The sequence below is a fragment of the Setaria italica genome, chromosome II, assembly GCF_000263155.2.
Source record: "Setaria italica strain Yugu1 chromosome II, Setaria_italica_v2.0, whole genome shotgun sequence".
Lineage (NCBI taxonomy): Eukaryota > Viridiplantae > Streptophyta > Magnoliopsida > Poales > Poaceae > Setaria > Setaria italica.
The window spans coordinates 4,712-22,304 of NC_028451.1; the positions used below are offsets into that span (position 1 = coordinate 4,712).

General features: G+C 48.0%; 4 protein-coding genes across 4 annotated transcripts; 2 read left to right on the plus strand and 2 right to left on the minus strand.

Annotated features, from left to right (window-relative positions):
- The first annotated feature begins 2,550 nt into the window (after nt 1-2,550).
- On the plus strand, nt 2,551-3,940 carry LOC101764002. The gene has a single exon (XM_004958769.2). It carries the CDS (start codon nt 2,551-2,553, stop codon nt 3,637-3,639), a length of 1,089 nt encoding a protein of 362 aa, XP_004958826.1. The 3' UTR covers nt 3,640-3,940.
- Nucleotides 3,941-4,153: 213 nt separating this feature from the next.
- On the minus strand, nt 4,154-5,044 carry LOC101762087 (NAD(P)H dehydrogenase (quinone) FQR1). The gene is made up of 2 exons (XM_004955244.2): nt 4,937-5,044; nt 4,154-4,852 (listed from the first exon to the last, which is right to left on the minus strand). The coding sequence occupies exons 1-2, from the start codon at nt 4,957-4,959 to the stop codon at nt 4,240-4,242; spliced, it is 636 nt and encodes a 211-aa protein (XP_004955301.1). The 5' UTR covers nt 4,960-5,044; the 3' UTR covers nt 4,154-4,239.
- A 1,603-nt stretch (nt 5,045-6,647) lies between these two features.
- LOC101762501 lies at nt 6,648-11,488 on the plus strand. The gene is made up of 5 exons (XM_004955245.4): nt 6,648-6,885; nt 8,061-8,485; nt 8,586-10,014; nt 10,168-10,314; nt 10,573-11,488. Exons 2-5 carry the CDS (start codon nt 8,435-8,437, stop codon nt 11,145-11,147), a joined length of 2,202 nt encoding a protein of 733 aa, XP_004955302.1. The 5' UTR covers nt 6,648-6,885; nt 8,061-8,434; the 3' UTR covers nt 11,148-11,488.
- A 1,012-nt stretch (nt 11,489-12,500) lies between these two features.
- LOC101762903 (sugar transport protein MST3) lies at nt 12,501-16,753 on the minus strand. The gene is made up of 3 exons (XM_004955246.4): nt 16,290-16,753; nt 15,864-16,183; nt 12,501-13,849 (listed from the first exon to the last, which is right to left on the minus strand). The coding sequence occupies exons 1-3, from the start codon at nt 16,420-16,422 to the stop codon at nt 12,752-12,754; spliced, it is 1,551 nt and encodes a 516-aa protein (XP_004955303.1). The 5' UTR covers nt 16,423-16,753; the 3' UTR covers nt 12,501-12,751.
- Between the last annotated feature and the right edge of the window lie 840 nt (nt 16,754-17,593).

Here is a 17,593-nt window from a genome sequence, read left to right on the forward strand (position 1 = left end):
GTCGCCGCCCTACCCCTGTCGCCGCCGCCACCGGCCCCGTGGCTGCCTCCCCGCCGCCCGTCGCCGCCCCGCCCCGTCGCCCATCGCTTCCCGCCCCCGTCGCCCGTTGCTGTCGAGCCCCGCCGCCCGTCGCTGCCGAGCCCCGCCGCCCGTCGCCTCCCCGGCCTCGTGGCCGCACAGCCCGCCGCCACCCGGCCCCGCCGCCGCCCCGGCCCCGTGGCCGTCCAGGCCACCGCCGACCACCGCCGGCCGGTCCCGTCGCTGCCCCGGCCCCGGGGCCGCCCATAGGAGACTCCGGGCCGTCGCGGTGGACAAGGGAGGGGCGCAGCTCCGCGTCGAGCTCGTCGTGGCCGATGACGCCAGTGGCGGTCGCGGCAGCGCGTCCGTGGCGTACGGCGAGGATGTCGCTGCCAGTATCTTCGAGGTAGGCACGCAGTTGTTCGTCAGGGCGTATGACAAGTGGGGCTTGAATTGGGGGGGCAACAATGGCAATCTACACTGAAATCGATCTTTTTTGGAGCTGAGAGCACCCATCTAGCCAAACACCCCATTTTATTTCTGGAGTTTTGGAGTGGAGCTGGCTCCACCTGGAGTTCTGGAGTGGAGCAGCTCCACCTAGAGCTGGAGCCATGCCAAACAGGGCCTTAATCTCTCATGTACAAAACTAAGTATTCGCAGTCCCTCAACTTTCAAAACTGTTTAATTTTTATCCCTGGTTGATTTTGACAGTAGACTTCACGTATTAAATCGCTTTCTTCTTCCTCTTCCTCCCTCGCCTCCTCTTCTCCCATGAGTGGCTCAAAACCCACCGCTGGCCGTCACGGGCCCGTATATGGGTCGGTCGCGCGGATCCGGTCTTGAGCTGACCGCGCGCCATCGGCCACACATGCTACGAGGGCCACCACCACCAAGGTCTGGTTGTCCCGGCCTCCTCGCGTCCCTAGGCCACCACCAAGGCCTGGTTGTACCTGGACCTGCCCTGTGCCGCTCGGGCTGGCCGGACGCTAGTCGTGCCTACACCATCCTGGCTGCCTCACAAGTCACGTCCTAGGCCACCATCGGGGCATGGCCGTGGCCGGACCCGCCATAAGCTGCTTGAGAGGGAGAATCGGAGGAGAGAGAGACCCGGTCAACCGGCATGTGGGCCTCTGCCACGTTAATTAAGGGGGCGTTTGGGAGGAGGGGATTTTAGCCCCCGTCGCATCGAATGTTTGACACTAATTAGGGATATTAAACCTAGACTAATTACAAAATTAATTACATAACCCTTAGGCTAAATCGCGAGACGAATCTATCAAGCCTAATTAGTCCATGATTTGATAATGTGGTGCTACAGTAACCATTCACTAATGATGGATTGATTGGGATTCCTAGATTAGTCTCGCGATTTAGCCTAGGAATTCTGCGATTGATTTTATAATTAGCTTATATTTAGTCCTCCTAATTAGTACCCGAACATCCGATGTGACAGGGCCTGAAACTACCGTCAAAACCAGTGAGGGAAAAAAATAATGGGTTTGGAAGTTAAGGGATCGAGAATACCTGATTTTACACACAAACGACTACATCCAGACTAAGGGGGTGTTTGTATCCCCGAACTAAATTTTAATTTCTATCCGAATGTTTAGATACTAATTAGAAGTATTAAACATAAATTATTTACAAAACCCATTACACAGATGGAGGCTAAATGGCGAGACGAATCTATTAAGCCTAGTTAGTTCATGATTTGACAATGTGCTGCTACAGTAACTATTTGCCAATGATGGATTAATTAGGCTTAATAGATTCGTCTCGCCGTTTAGCCTCCCTCTGTGTAATTAGTTTTATAATTAACTCATATTTAGTCCTTCTAATTAGCCTTCGAATATTTGATGTGACACGGACTAAACTTTAGTTCCAGGATCCAAACATCCCTAAACTTTAGCCTTGTCACACCGGATGTTCGGATGCTAATTAGGAGAACTAAACATGAACTAATTATAAAACTAATTGTAGAACCCCTAGGCTAATTCGCGAGATGAATCTATTAAGTCTAATTAATCCATCATTAGCAAATGGTTACTGTAACACCACACTATTAAATCATGGACTAATTAGGTTTAATAAATTCATCTCACGAATTAGTTTAGAGGTTGTACAATTAGTTTTGTAGGCTATGTTTAATAGTTCTATTTAGTATTCAAACATCGGTATCGGTATAGGACTAAAGCTTAGGGAGCCAAACAGCCAAAGGTAATTGTTCAGGGAAGTCCAAAGGACTTTTTCCAAGGGATTAACATGGACGAATTAATTGGCGGCCCATGAACCAATTAAATTTTGCGGCCCATGGCCCGAATAAACGAGCCAGCGTCCCTTCAGTATATATTACAATGGAAGCACGGAAAGCCGCCGCCGCGCTTCTCGTCTGCTTCAACCGATCCCACCGCCATCAAGTTCTGGACGCCGGATCTGCCCCAGGTAGGCTTGCGCGATTCTATTACTAATGCTCCAGTCCACCAGTCCTTTGAATCTCTGAGCTGAGTTTTGAATCGACTAGCAGTGGGAACGATGATGATCGGCCGGAGGCGGTTCGTGAACCTGGTGGCGGAGAACATCAAGACCGGGGTGTTCTCGGTGCACCGCCTGAACGTCTCGGAGCACCTCTTCTACCCGTCGACGGCCGAAGCAGAAGCGGCCAGGCCAGCACAGGTGGTGTCGAGATTGGGGGCGCTGCCGCCGCCGGCCGCCAGCTTCCGTGCGGCGTTCGTTACTGAGTATAATGGTCAGCTTTTCGCGCTGGCGAGCCCCCGGAGCAGCGAGAGCAGGATCCTCTGGAGCAGCTCGGTGCCGTGCAGCAGCCTCCTCTTCGACTTGGAATCGAACTCCCACCACGTGGTACCAAACCTCAGTTACAAAGGGCGCAATCCCATCGCCATCTCCATCGCCCGCCCTGATGCCCCGGAAGAGGACATCTACGTCCTGAGCGCCGGCACTGACTACCCCGGATTCGAAGTCCTCAGATTCGGCCGCTCCGCGCAATGGTATTTACAACATCTTCCGGAGTCGTGGCAGTTGGAATCCCTTCCAGAGCCACCCCTGCCCGACGGTGCCGTCATCCGCTCCCACGCGGTTCTCCACGACGGCCGCACCATCTGCGTCACGGCCCCGGACGACCCGTTCGCCGCCGGTGGCCCGTACGGCGCCTACCTCTTCGACACGGTGAAGCGCGAGTGGAGACGACCGCCTGGCGGCTGGAATCTGCCCTTCTTCGGCGGTGCCGAGCACGTCCCCAACCTCAAGCTCTGGCTGGGCCTCTGCAGCAGGGGCCGCCGCCTGTGCGCGTCGTCGGACCTCTCCGCCGCCCTTGACGAGGGGAAACCGCCGACACTGAAGCATCAATGGGACATCGTGGTGATGCCCGAGGAGTGGCAGCCAGGGAAGGTCAGCCTTATCAACCTTGGCGAGGGTAGGTTTTGCATCTTCAAGGTCATGTATTACGTGGTGGACGAGGACGACTGGTTTGATGGCTTCTCTGCCCGGGCTCTGCTCACCGGCGTGGAGGTGATTTCCTCTCCAGAAGAACAAGGGCTCAGGATGGTCGCGCACAAGTCTTTTAGTTACATCTTGGGCAAGGAGAGCATCGAATGGGTGGTATAAATCAAATCAAGGGGTCGGTCCTTTAGTCCCGGTTGGTATAAATCAAACCATCCTTATGTGTCAAGTTCTCGAAAGGGGTTCCGGTCGTACTGTTTCCCCGGTCGTTATAAATGCTGAAAAGCTGAAACGGCTGATTTGTTGCGACAGAAAAACACTGTTGGTGGCTTATAAGCTGGCTGAATAAGCTGAAGCGAACAGGCCCCAAATCATCCTTATGTCAGTTGTTGGCCTTTCGAATATTTGTTTTAGTATAAAATGACTTGTGTTATCTTGTGATAATTATCACTGTATGCATCATCTGTACGTGATCAGTACCTACCTTTTGTTATCTTGTTTGTTATCTTGCGAGAACAGACGAGTGCTTTGAATTTTGGATCAAAGGGTCAAGTGGGTGCTATAAATCAAATCATCCTTATGTTAGTTCTCGAATGCTTATTTTAGTATCAAACGACTTGAATTTTGGATGAGTGATTTGAATTTTGGATCAAAGCTAGTTTAGGCAGCTGGAGAAGCATGTACCAATGAATAGCGATAGATATTACGATTATTATTTCTGTTGCAAATTAAACAAACCACGAAGCAATGGATAGTACATTGAGTTCAATTTGCTGCTGCTGAGGCGCCGGCCTTGAGGTTCTTGGCAATGGTGGCCAAGTGCTTCCCCTGGTGCTGGGCCATGGCGAGCTCGGTGTCGCTGGGGGTCCTGCTGCCGTCGGCGCCGGCGAAGGTGCCAGCCCCGTACGGGCTTCCTCCCCTGACCTCGTCCATGCCGAACATCCCGGCGCCGAAGGTGGCCCCGATGGGGACGAAGAGCATGCCGTGGTGGGCGAGCTGCGTGACGGCGGTGAGCGCGGTGGTCTCCTGCCCGCCGCCCTGGGTGCCGGTGGCGAAGAAGAGGCCCGCGGGCTTCCCCGCCAGGGCCTGGGCCTGCCACAGCCCGCCCGTGGAGTCGAGGAACGCCTTCATCTGCGCCGCCATCATGCCGAACCGCGTGGGGAAGCCCAGCAGCAAGCCGTCAGCCTCCGCCAGCTGCCCCGCCGCCACCATCACCGGGTGCTCCTCCCGCACCGGCGCCGCGTGCATCTTCCCCAGCACCTCCTCCGGCAGCGTCTCGGGGACCCGCCACACCGTCGCCTCCACGCCGTCCACGGACTCGGCGCCCTTCTTGATCTCCTCCGCCAGCGTCGCCACGTGGCCCCACGTCGAGTAGTACCTGACAGAGATCGAGATCGATCAGCATGCCCATGCTCAGGCTCAGCTCCATCAGAAAACTAAAACAAATTAGGTGCTTGCTTACACGATGTAGATCTTGGTCGCCATTGCTAATCTTGTTGGCAGAAAGAAAGAAGCTCCTCTGCTCTGTTCAGCTGCTCTGTTCTTGTGCTGCTAATCCCTGTGAGCAACCTTCATTTATAGAAAGCAAAGCAAGCAGTGGAGTTGGAGGGATGGCTGCTAATGCTGGCTCGTGGTCTGGTTTGACCACAAATCAAATCAAATCAATTCAAATTCGCAGGCCGTCTCCTCATCCCATTAATTAACTGCCGGCGGCTTTGATTTGGTTTAGTATTAGCTAAAGTAATTAAGACGGCAGACGTCGCTAATGACGTCTTGAGATCCTCCGTAGCAGTTACCACTACGCGACTGCTCCACGGAAAAAGTAGTTTCAAGTTGCTATCAATTCGTTTGCGGTTACCAGGTGACCTTTGACAGCCACCTCATTCTTCAATCTTGCTATCAATTGAGAGTTTGAGTTCAATTTCACATAAAAACAGATGGAATTTAGTTTGTTGTAAATTACCCTTTTTCCGCTTGCTGAATGAATGAATGATACATCCCTTGTTTACAATTATACCTCTTCTCGTGTAGTAGAGCACTGCACTTTTTTTTTGCTTTGGAAAATAGATGTATTGCAATTTTTTTACATGCTACACATGAATAAATAAAAATCTTAAATTTTTTTAAAAGATAAAACAAATGTTAAGGACCTGGCGCAGGAGTACTCACTCTAAGGTGAGTGGCCTATCTACTAAATGGGCCGTCTCTCCGGCAGATCTAAGAACACAATCTATTGACATTTGAAAAAGGCCCAAAATACGTTGAGTTATGCATTTATATTTTATAGGCACAGTATGTGAATCCTTGTGTCTTTGTTTAGACCCAGCAACCTACCGAGGAGTACCCGAGGTAGTGTTTTGGTTAGTACGAACTTAAAGGTAAACGCAGACACACGATTTAGATAGGTTTGTGCCACTAAATTGCGTAATATCCTACGTCCTGTGTGTTGGTCGGATTGAATTGTCTTGGAGGGGTTTCTATCTCGCCTTATATTGCCGGGGGCAGGGTTACAGGTCGGTTGGTTACAAGAATACTTGTCGGATATGACTACCTAATCCTCGACTAGTTCCTACTTTTCCATGTAGACAACGCTATCCTGCGCCACGGTCTCTATGTCAGATGCATCTCGGTGTCTAAACCTTTTGGTGGGCCTATAGATGTATGTACAACACCCTGAGATTCGTTTCTGATTTCTATTCTTATAGCTGCTATAAGCATATTCCACGAGAGAGTCATTGAGGAAAACATAGATATAGCACAAAAGGGTTGAAGAAAATAGGTTAGATCTTTTTATTATTATGTGTGAATTATGTGTGAGGGAAGACATATGAGACAAGTTAAAAATATGGAGAGGACAAATGCAGAGGAAACGAGTGTACGTTCTTATACGGTGAACGAAGAACAAAAATGGTCCTACGTCGAATTTAGCAACAATCTAGACACAACCACACAACACAAATTGAGAAAAATCGAGATGGACAATGACATATTGGCAAAACGTCAAAAGAAAGCCTGCCACGTATATCCTCTTGGAATTCAAGTAAATTGCATCCATCGACGTGGACGGCCTATGCATATCAAAAATGGTAATGTGGAGTCGGGAGGCTTCACCTGGTGCAGGTAAAGCTCTTGTTTTTTTTTTGTTCTTTGCGAAGAAAAAAAAGCCAGAAAGAAAATAGAAAGCCCTAGTAGCCAATCAAAGCAATCCGCCTGCCCCCAGCACCGCTCCTCCTCCTCCTCCTCCTCCTCTCCAATCGCTGCGGCGGCGGCGGCATCCTCCTCCTCCTCCTCTCCAATCGCCGCAGCCAATCCACTCATCCATCCACCTCGTAGCCGCGCTCCGCTCCGCTCCTCGCCACGCCACGCCTCTGGAGATCCAGCCGGACTTGGATTGCTTCCTTCGTCTCTGGGGTAAGATTCCCTCCCTCTCTTAACCTAAGATGGATTGAGATTTCTCGCGTTCGTGGATGATGCCTCCGGGCCTTTTTTCCCCTTCTGCGCGATGCCATACTTTCTTTCGTTACCTCCAGGAATCGAATCCACCAGATCTCTGTCGCCGAATCCAATCCACCGGTTTCGCCGCGGATTCGTTCGTTCGTTCGTTCATTTGATGCCGTTTATTGTCATTACCCGTGAGATTTGGTCGCATTGCCGTCTAATTTTGATCCCGCGATCCGTGTACTGCACAATCCTCCGTTTGAGTAGTGAAGAAACCATGCTAGAATGTGCTCAACGCAATAATTGCGGCGTCCCTGTCCTAGTACAATGCAAGAACCAACGTGCCGGTAGTTGTGTGCCTCTCTTTCTGCTCTGCGTGGGGGTGGCTTGTATATCTATCGTAACTCGCAAGCCGTGGCGGTGAGCGGGGACACGCAGCCCTGCCTCTTGCGATGGCGATACCCCTCAGCCGCCTGGCCGCACTGGGGAACATGCAAAAAGCGCACAAACTCACGGGTGCTAGGAGACCTCCTGCTCCTGTGTGTGGTGGAGCCTCCCAATCCCACTTTTTCTGGACGTACCCCCTCAATAATTAAAATAGATCACTGTACTGAACACATCCTTTTCGTTTTGAAACTGTGACTTGGTGATGGGGGGTCTGGGATGGGATCTTCGCACCTAAAAGAATCCGTTCCATCTGCATTAATACTGGACTAGGCACGCTAGATACCTACCGCTGCCATTCTTAGTGCAATGCCGTCCTAAATCTGGGATAGGATACATTCATGGTAATCCGAATCTTTTCAAGCCCTTTTGTCTTTTTGGTGCATGAAACTGAAGAATTCTATATTTATTTGATTTCAGTTGGATGCTAACTGATCAATCTGTATCTACTTAGTAAGGAATGCATTGCTAACTCACTGGCAGCACCCTTCCATTGTGATAGTACAAGAGAAACTGCACATGGTCTGGACTGTTGCATTATACTGTTTTGCATGGTACAACTCAGGATTCATGGAAAATTTATAGTGTGGCAACATTATCTTTTACCCCCCTCGGAAGTTTCATGTTCCCTTATTTTATCAAGGCTTTCCGTGTCAAGTAATGCTTGCTTAGTGCTTGCTCATTTATACTACATCTTTTTGCAGGATCTTTTGGCCTCATGCATCCTTCTGGATTTGTCTAGTTCCTAAACCCTTCTTTCAGACTGGCAGATATCAAGAGGCCATACACATCTCGCACCTCTAAGTGGGTGTGGGCCTGCAACAATTCCTTAAACAGCTTATCTCTGCCTTTGGGAGTAAGCCCAACTTACATCTGGAGACTGCGCCGAGCCTTGGAAGGTCTTTTTGTTGATTACGGCTAAGTTCCGACGGCGGCTGAGATGTAACAAATTTGCTGGGCTGAGTTCTCTAGAAAAGGTCCTGTGATTCAGCAATGTGATTGGTTTCATACTGTTTTTTGTGTCTTGGTGATCAAAGCAATCTGGTGTAAGCTCAGTTGAGATCGCAGTTGGTTTCTTATGGTTAGGTTCTTTTGCTTTTCATCCTCTACTGCACAACACAGATCCAAGGTAAAGAAAAATACCTCTTGCATTTCAGTGCTTCCCTTTGTATTCCCATGAAGAAACTAATTTATCTCCTACTATTCCTCATAAACTTTTGTTATTTTAGGAGGGTTTTTCCCCAGCAGATGAAGCCATGCGTGCTGCTTCGAATAATGCTCAGGAACAAAAAGTGAACTGCATGACTGGGTCAGCTAATCCAAACCAGATGGCAGATGAAAATAATCATTCAGCTGTGAGCGGGCATTATGGTACCAGCCCATCATCTCATCAAGAATGCTGCAGGTCAGAAGATTTGAATAGATATGCATGCTCTGATGAGGAGGGCAAGGAGGTTGGGCACCTGAAGAAGAGCCAGTCTCTTGGAAACATGCTTCAAAAGGATCATGATCATAATTGTTGCGAAGGTACTGAGTATGATTTTACAGACCATGAACACAAATGCCACCACTCTATTACAGTTGTTGGAGAACCTACTAAGGTGTGCAGCCCGAAAAATGAGAATGCTTTTGATGCCTCGTCTGACCTGATTAGCCATGACTTTTGTGAGCCTTCAGGTGATCATGCTGTTGACTCTGATAGCCATCATCGCATATCTTATGCCCAAAGCAAATTCCCAAGATCTCAATCTGCCATATTTCAGAATGAATCCACCAGTGATCGAGAAGGTTCTGTTGATTCTGAGATACTAGGGTCTCGTTGCAGATCTTATGAGGGTTTATGTTCACTGATTGATGAGAAGGTTGACTACCTGAGTGGTGGTGAAATGCACCGATGCAAATCGAATTTGGATGTGTATTGCGCACCTTCTTCTCCAGATGTATACCAGAAATTAAACATCGAGGGTAATGGCTCAGTTGGTTGCTCTGATGCTGCTGAAGAGGGTCAACGGTCCGCCGGAAGCACAGAAGAAAATTTTATCAGGGATGGGATTCTAGTGGGTCATGAATACTGGGATGGCAAATACATTTGTGGTGAACACTCGGTGGATCCAGTTGTCCCTTTCTGTGCTGATTCAGGGGATGTTTTTCACCATTCTGGGCATGATGATGGCCTCAGTGAAGCTATGGATCAAGAGCGAGAAGAGAAGCTGTGGAACAGAGACAGCGCACACCACCAGTCGCTTGTCGTTGAAGTGCCTGACTCGGTGAACATATCTGATACAAAGGACATTAGTGGAGAAGCTGAGCATAATAAAACTGATATTGACGAGGACCCAAATGAACTTACTCCAAGAACCTACAACATTAAAAGAATTGAAGATTGGATCAACCAAATTAATATCGATGATGTCACTTTGGATGAGCTAGGAGAAAGTTCAATTTCTGCTCCAGCTATACCTAGTGAGCCAACAGTTGGTGTTCCTGTGCGGCCTGATGCTAAAAGTCCACTTGGCATGGAGATAGCTTACACTTATATTTCAAAATTAACTCCTGCTTCATCATCAGCACAGTTGGCAAACCTTGGCTTGGTTGTGATCCCAAGACTGAGTGCATTCTCAGGCTTACGCCTATTGAACTTATCAGGGAACTCAATTGGTAAGCCCTTTTTCTTTCTTAGTTCAACGTTTTAGTTACTAGTGGCATGCTGCTTTTCTTTCCTCCTTTTTTCTCTTTTGGGACTGGTACTTCTCATTTGTTTCAGGAAGATTTACAGTATCACATTTCTAATTCTTGGGTCTCTCTGCACAGTGCGCGTAACTGCAGGAGCTCTTCCAAAAGGCCTTCACATGTTAAGCCTGTCGAAGAATAACATCTCAACAATTGAAGGCCTCAGAGAATTAACACGACTGCGCTTGCTGGACATCAGCTACAATAGGATATCTAGAATTGGCCATGGTATGGTTTTAACATCTTGCACTTTTCTCCTTACTTTCTCCTTGGTTGTAGTCACATGGTAGGTTCTTATGTCATCTGTATCCCTGATCCCCCATTTTCTTGTTCCGACTTTCCGAATTCATTATGCTTTAGATTCTTAACTATCTTGAGTGATGAGAGAAACCATTTGTTCCTCATAAATTGAACGATATATGTGATTATTCAACTGCAAGAATATTTCTTTGCTTGCATTGACTTGTGTTTTGGGTCATTTGTTAGGATTGGCCTCCTGTTCATCGTTGAAGGAGCTGTATCTGGCTGGTAACAAGATCAGTGAGGTAGATGGTCTTCACCGCCTTCTGAAGCTTAAGGTTCTGGACTTGCGCCATAACAAGATTTCTACATCGAAGGGCCTCGGGCAGCTAGCTGCAAATTACATTTCTTTAGAAGCCATTAACCTTGACGGCAACCCTGCACAGAAGAACGTTGGTGATGAGCACCTAAAGAAGTATCTGCTGGGTCTCCTACCAAACCTTGCTGTGTACAACAAGCACCCTATTAGAGCAACTGGTTCAAAAGAGGTCTCAGACCGTCATACCCGCAAAATCTCTTCCTCGCACCGTTCTGACCGCGGTGGCAGATCGGATCGCAAATCTTCCAAGCTGGTGGGTGCCTCATCTTCTCACAAACCACAGAGCTCACGGCATGCCCGCTCCGGATATGCCTCAGGCTCAATGCTGAAGCACTCAAGGGCCCGGAACATGCCCACGACTTTGCTGGGGTCAAGACCAACTGAACATGTGAGTGCCATAGATGCGGTGAAGCAGGCTCAGTTACAGGGAAACACGCAATAAGATGAGTGAATGGCAACTTATCCATAGCCTGTCAGCTTTGTGCGTGAAGGAATAAAGAAGTCACCAGTTTTGCTGATCATTTTGTCTTGTGAATAAAGCTCGAAACAATAAGCAGAGAGCAGGGCTTTTTTATGAGTCCATACGTTTTGGATATTGCTTAGTGCTATTGATTGATGTCAAATGCGAATTGTACAATGTATCATCAGTTTTGCTGTTCATTTTTTTCCCCTTACGAATAATGCTGGAAACAATATGAGTAGGATTTCTATCAAGTCATATGTTGTGTGACATTGGTGAGTATGCTTTTTGCTTGGGGATAAATGAATTCTTGTTTTGAATAATTCCGATGTGGTGTGGTTACACGTACACTCCCTTGGGAATGGACAATTGGTACTCCTTTATTTTGTATGGCTAATAATCGCTTTGGTTCGATCTGGAATGTGTTACTGTTGTTAACCATACTGCAACACTAATGCCATTCCGTGCTGTATTCCACACCGTCCATGAAACGGTTGTTTACTGCAGAGTTTGTTACCTGAATAATGGATGAAATTAGCATAAAGATTTTCATTCATTCGGAAGCACGAAATCTTGAGGATTTTGTAATACGTGTGCATCTATTTTGGTTGAAAAGACCAAAGGGGGTTATCGAGTTGTACGATGAGAAAACAGAGGCAGGCTGACGCTGCCATTTCTCGCAGGATGCGCCGCGCACGGTAAAGAAGAATCCGACGGAAGTCGGAGGAGCGCGATTTCTTCTGCTCGCATTCGATTTGGTGATCACCACTGCTGGCTGCCGATTTCCAATCTCAATCTTCATATTCAGGTCAGGTATTCACCTGTACTCGAAAAATTCTAATACGCTCTGAAATTTTCACTTCTGAGTGAGACGGCTCGGTCCAGGCAGAGGAGGACAATTCCACTGCCTGATATCGATTTCCATCGTCAGTCTTCACCAGGTATTTATCCATACTCTGAAAATTCCAACTCCAATCTGAGTCAATATTCTCCATGCACGCTCATCAATATTCCCAACTAATTCAATAATAACTAAAAAAATTTCTTCATCTGAGTCACCACGTTTATGTTTGATTCTACTTCCATCCCTTATTGTCAACTGATTCTCTTCTCTGAAATCACCATCACCTAAGAAGAAAAGTGATCAGGCACCCTTTCATCTCTGCAGACATGCTTGACAAGCGTAGTCTTTCCAACTGTTCCTGGACAAACAGTTGGTAGGATGCCAAAATTGCAATGGACAGGAGGTTCTTCATGCAGGAAGAAGTTGACGATCCGTTCCATTTCCATCTGGCGGCCAAACATGTACTTCTCCATAAACAGGTATGCTCTGTATGGCTGCCGAAACATAGGATGCCGAAACCTTGTCAGAGATGAAATCTTTCTTATACAGGAGTATATGGTTGACGAGATATATAGTTGACAATGGAAGGAATTAATCGGCGTTCGTAACAAACACTCGTTACACAAACACTAGTCGATCGTAGCTACTAACTCGATGGATCACAAGGCAAGAGAAGATCGAACATCATGCATGTACAATCAATCAAGTCGATCCGGATGGGCAGAATATATAATGAATCTCATCAGGCGTCGGCCCCCTTGCGGGCGGCGGCTCCGTTGCCGACGTGCGCGTCCTCGTCGGCGATGAACTTCTTCCAGAACCAGTGCGACTTCCAGACGAGCACCATCTCCTCGATGGGCACGTTCTTGGTCTCCGGCAGGAAGAGCGCGATGAAGATGGTCATGATGACGACCCATCCGCCGAAGAAGTAGAAGAGGCCGAACTTGAAGTGGCAGAGCATGGTGAGGAAGGCCTGCGCGATGCAGAAGGTGAAGAACATGTTGACGGAAACGTTGATGCTCTGCCCCGCCGGCCGGATCTCCAGCGGGAAGATCTCCGACGGCACCAGCCACCCCAGGGGCCCCCACGACCAGGCGAAGCCCGCCACGTAGACGCAGATGAAGAGCACCACCACCGCCGCGTAGCCCTTGGGCATCTCGCCGATGCCGCTGGTGCCGAACTTGGCGGCGATCAGCGACCCCACCACCACCTGGCAGATGATCATCTGGGCGCCGCCCTGGAGGAACAGAGCGCGCCGCCCGAGGCGGTCGACGGTGAAGATGGAGACGACGGTGGCGAAGACGTTGACGAGCCCCGTGATGACGGAGGACATGAGCGAGGCGTCGCCCTTGAAGCCCAGCGTCTCGAACAGCACCGGCGCGTAGAACATGATGACGTTGATGCCGGTGAGCTGCTGGAAGAAGGGGATCATGATCGCCATCGTCAGCTGCGCGCGGTACCGGCGCTTCACGATGTTGCGCCACGGGTGGCGGACCTGCCGGGCCTCCTCGCTCGCCGCCACCAGGTCCGCGTACTCCTCGCCGATGTCCTCCGTGCCGCGGATGCGGCGGAGCATGCGCCGGGCCTCGTCGGCGTGACCGCGCTCCAGCAGCGAGTTGGGGGTGTCGGGTAGGAACAGGGAGCCCAGGGTGATGATGCCGGCGGGAACCGCCGCCAGCGCAAGGCTCACGCGCCACCCGTAACCGGCCTTGATCTTGTTGGTGCCGTAGTTGATCAGCTCCGCCGCCAGGATACCGATGGTGATCATCAGCTGGAAACCGATGTTGAGCATGCCCCGGAGGCGAGCGGGAGCCATCTCAGACAGATACACCGGCACAGACTGCATGCAGCAGCGATCATCATTAGTTGGGAATTTTTTTATTGTAAAGTAACAAACACATAGTTGATTAACGTCAATGGACTTGTTTGCAAGTGAACTCGATCGACTCCTATGCATGCATGCATCAAGTCATCAAGAAGATGAAGCTCCGATAAGGAAGGAAATGGCCGACATGCAGCAAGCAAGCAACAAGGCAGCTACTGTTTTTGACTTAGATGAATGATGCGTGCACTCTTACGTTTTAGTACCTCACAAGGACATATTTTACAAAATTCTTTATTTCACTGAAGCAAAGAGACGAAGAACGGTTAAAAAAAAATCAAAGCCATGACTGACTGTCACTAAACGATGGATTTTCACTGGTTCTTAATAAGTTGCTTAGTTTTTCTTCACTATCTGGTGCCCATCTCTTTCCATGCTTCTAGGTGCAATGATAATATCTTTTCTGCCTAATATATTTTATTTCCTGCATGCCTGCTTGCTTACATATATAATATATATATGTGTTGTTCTGAAAATGACACAAGTCAAGTCTTTTGAAGGAATCAAGGTCAAAGAAAGCAACGGCGGCCTGTGTGGAAGAATTCTTGCAACTTTGATTTTGCACGCCCACCTTGCTAAGAACAATCACCACTTTTTCCAAACTTTAGTTTGAGTACTTATTAGCTAGTCCAAAATTCCAAATTATTGCATGCATTATCCCAAACATGAAGTCCATGACTATCAGTATATGACGAAAAAGGTGGAGACAGCCGGGATGTGCATCTACAAATGGCTTTAGCTTGGTTGCAAATTGACAAATTAGATGGATGCATGAGCTTCAATCAATAGCTGATAGCTGTATGCATGTAGTCCCTCTCCGCATATACTATATAGCTTGATCTAATCCACAGTGTCACATGAAACCTGCTAGTGTCTGAATTAATCATCTTTACAAGGAAGAGAGAGGGAGAGAAGTAGCCTACTTTGGAGAGGAATTAAGGATTTCACGTGAACCTTGGTGATGTCGACCTGCTTACAGCTAGCTACTGTGAACATAGTAGTACTACGTATATACTCCTATTTAGGAACACAGGATGTATTGGTAGACTGATTAACAATTAAGGTTGTCACCTAATAAAGGTACATATGCAACGAACTTTATGCAGCTAGCTAGGCTAGCTGGAATTGAATTGATTAAGCTCGGATAAATAAAAGTAAAACACATGGGAATATGGTATTTGGAAAGCAAAATACTTATGGCAATATAAAAGAGTCAAGATGAACAGCTGAGAGGAGGACAATGAACAGGGCGACAATGACACCGGCAATCTAGCAATAGACCTAGGTAGAAATGAGATAAACAAACAAAGCAGTCAACCTCCTTGGAGTGAACACGCATCTTTGCATCAAGAAAACAAAAAGGAAGAGAAGAGAAGAATAGTAAGCATCGTCTTTGAATTGTGTTGCTATCTAGCTTGGACTTTGGGAATCACATGCATATGCATCTATCCACAGTTATTATACACAGTACAGTAGTATAGTATATACACAAGCAGAGCTTGCATGTTGGCAATAAACTAGCTAGCCTACCAGCTTGGACTTTGCACATGCACGTTACTTGCTCTCTTAGCTTATACATACACTAAGTATACTATATAGTTAGTTTTCCTTGTTAATTACAGTAGCTATTAGTGAAGAATCTGAAGGAAGCTAGGCTCTCGCTTGCTCATCTTTTGAAAACTGAAGCAAGCTAAGCGTGGACAGCTATGCATACAGGTCCCTATCTTATACTACGTATGATCATTGACGGAATCGCTAGCTCTTAAGCTGTCACAACCAACGCTAGCTAGAACAATTAATTAATTAATTAATTAATGGTGCAACCAATTAACATATATACATTTCATCTTGTCTCATGCATTAGATGGTTAGTTCTTCCTTGATTTTATTTTGCTACCTGGCCTGCCGTGTGGAAACAAACAGTAAACTCATCAAACGTCACAACAGCAGCAGCGATAGATTTTATTAGTACCTGATTGGCGAATCCGACGCCGACTCCGAGCAGTATGCGGCCGATGATGAGCATGGCGACGTTCTCGGCGGCGCCGTTGAGCGCGGCGCCGATGAGGAAGGTGAGCCCTCCGCCGAACATGGACCACTTGCGGCCCATGACGCGGGTGACGGTGGCGGCGAAGAAGGAGGCGACGAGGGCGGCGAGGTAGAGCGAGGAGGTGAAGGTCTGCAGCAGCTGGTTGTCGTACTTGCAGTACTGGTTGGTCTTGACCTCCTTCTTCTTGTGGAACACCTGCGGGAAGAACTTCTCAAGGAAAGGGTCCATGGAGGTCACTCCGCCTGCATGTTGCCGTTTCAGTCATCGATCGGTATACAACATGTACAAACTAAAGTGATCGATGATCGATGAGAGAGAGATCAGACAACGAATGAACCACGTACTAACCTGAGATACCGATATCATATCCGAAGATGAGCCCTCCGGTGGCGGCGACGACGCAGGTGAAGAAGACGAAGAGGGTGAGCTTGCCGGGGTAGTCCTTGCCCCCGGCCGTGTTCACCATGGCACCGCCGGCCATCCTCGCGACGATGCAATGGATCCTACTATTATGAGCTGGCTAGAGGCAGCTAGCAACAAGGTGGAGGGGGTGAGGAGAGAGTGCTCAAGGAAAGGTGCTCCTTATATAGACAAGGACACACGGGACATGACACACGGCTAGGAGAGGATTAGTCTTCTCTTCATCTGCACTACTTCTCCTCTACCTCTCCCATGCTATGATTGCTAGCCAGTTCGTGTGTGTACATGGTTCTCCGTCATGCATAAGGTTGCAGCACATCAGCAGCTAGCCTGCTGATGGAATTGGTGGTGTCAAGTCAACGCCGCCAGCTCAAGACATGATACAGATGATGGTCAGAGTAAGCGATGCCAAGGCCCAATTGGATGGAGTAGCCGTTAAGGGGAGATGGCATGCTGACTTGGAGAAATTATCTATCTAATCGCCCGATCCCGCGCGGTGCGGCTGATGAGGTAGCTAGGGTTGACTTGCATGCGGTGGCCTGTCCTTCTGCCCGTTGCCTTGCTGCTTAATGTATCCATCTCAAAGAGTATCTGATCAATGATTAATTATTCGACTCAACATATATATATGCTCACATCTGATTGTTAGTTGGATGATTAATGAACAATTACAAGAACAATATAGATCAAATAATAGCCAGCCAGTATTACCCGATCATCAGAAAAGAAAGAAAAACAAAGAGGCACAGCTAACTTTGAAAGAGAACAAGCAAACAGCCAATCCAAGTCAAATCAGAAAAGATACTGCAAACATGCACAAGAAACCAAAATTGTCTGCAACTGTGCATCAGCTTTTACGGGAGGTTAACTTAACCAAATTTCATGCATGTTTACTTTTTTTTGGCCAAAAGGATAGGAAGAAGAAGACACACGAATGTACTAGTTACACAGCAGGTTTGCACGGCGGAAAAGACGGCGCGCGGCCGGCGATTCATACACCGAATTGATTAAAAAAACCGTGTGTGGATATGTCTGCGATGGATGCTGCATATAATAAGCTGGCCCAGATTTTCAACCTGGTTTGTTCATACTAACTAGGAAAGGAAAAAGTCCGTTGAATATTTCAAAGAAAAACGTATACATACTATATACTGTATGATAGAATACATGATGTGAAAGCAAGAAAATGGTTGCGCATATCAAGAATTGTAGCTGATGAGCAATCTGAGCTG

Coding starts and splice junctions, on each gene's coding strand:
- LOC101762087 (XM_004955244.2), bottom strand. CDS start 4,959: ATGGCGACCAAGATCTACATCGT. Junction 4,853..4,936: donor GCGACCAAGATCTACATCGT/GTAAGCAAGCAC, acceptor GATCTCTGTCAG/GTACTACTCGACGTGGGGCC.
- LOC101764002 (XM_004958769.2), top strand. CDS start 2,551: ATGATGATCGGCCGGAGGCGGTTCGTGAACCTGGTGGCGGAGAACATC.
- LOC101762501 (XM_004955245.4), top strand. CDS start 8,435: ATGGTTAGGTTCTTTTGCTTTTCATCCTCTACTGCACAACACAGATCC. Junction 8,486..8,585: donor CTGCACAACACAGATCCAAG/GTAAAGAAAAAT, acceptor TTGTTATTTTAG/GAGGGTTTTTCCCCAGCAGA. Junction 10,315..10,572: donor GATATCTAGAATTGGCCATG/GTATGGTTTTAA, acceptor GTCATTTGTTAG/GATTGGCCTCCTGTTCATCG.
- LOC101762903 (XM_004955246.4), bottom strand. CDS start 16,422: ATGGCCGGCGGTGCCATGGTGAACACGGCCGGGGGCAAGGACTACCCC. Junction 16,184..16,289: donor ATATGATATCGGTATCTCAG/GTTAGTACGTGG, acceptor GGCAACATGCAG/GCGGAGTGACCTCCATGGAC. Junction 13,850..15,863: donor GCGTCGGATTCGCCAATCAG/GTACTAATAAAA, acceptor TGCTGCATGCAG/TCTGTGCCGGTGTATCTGTC.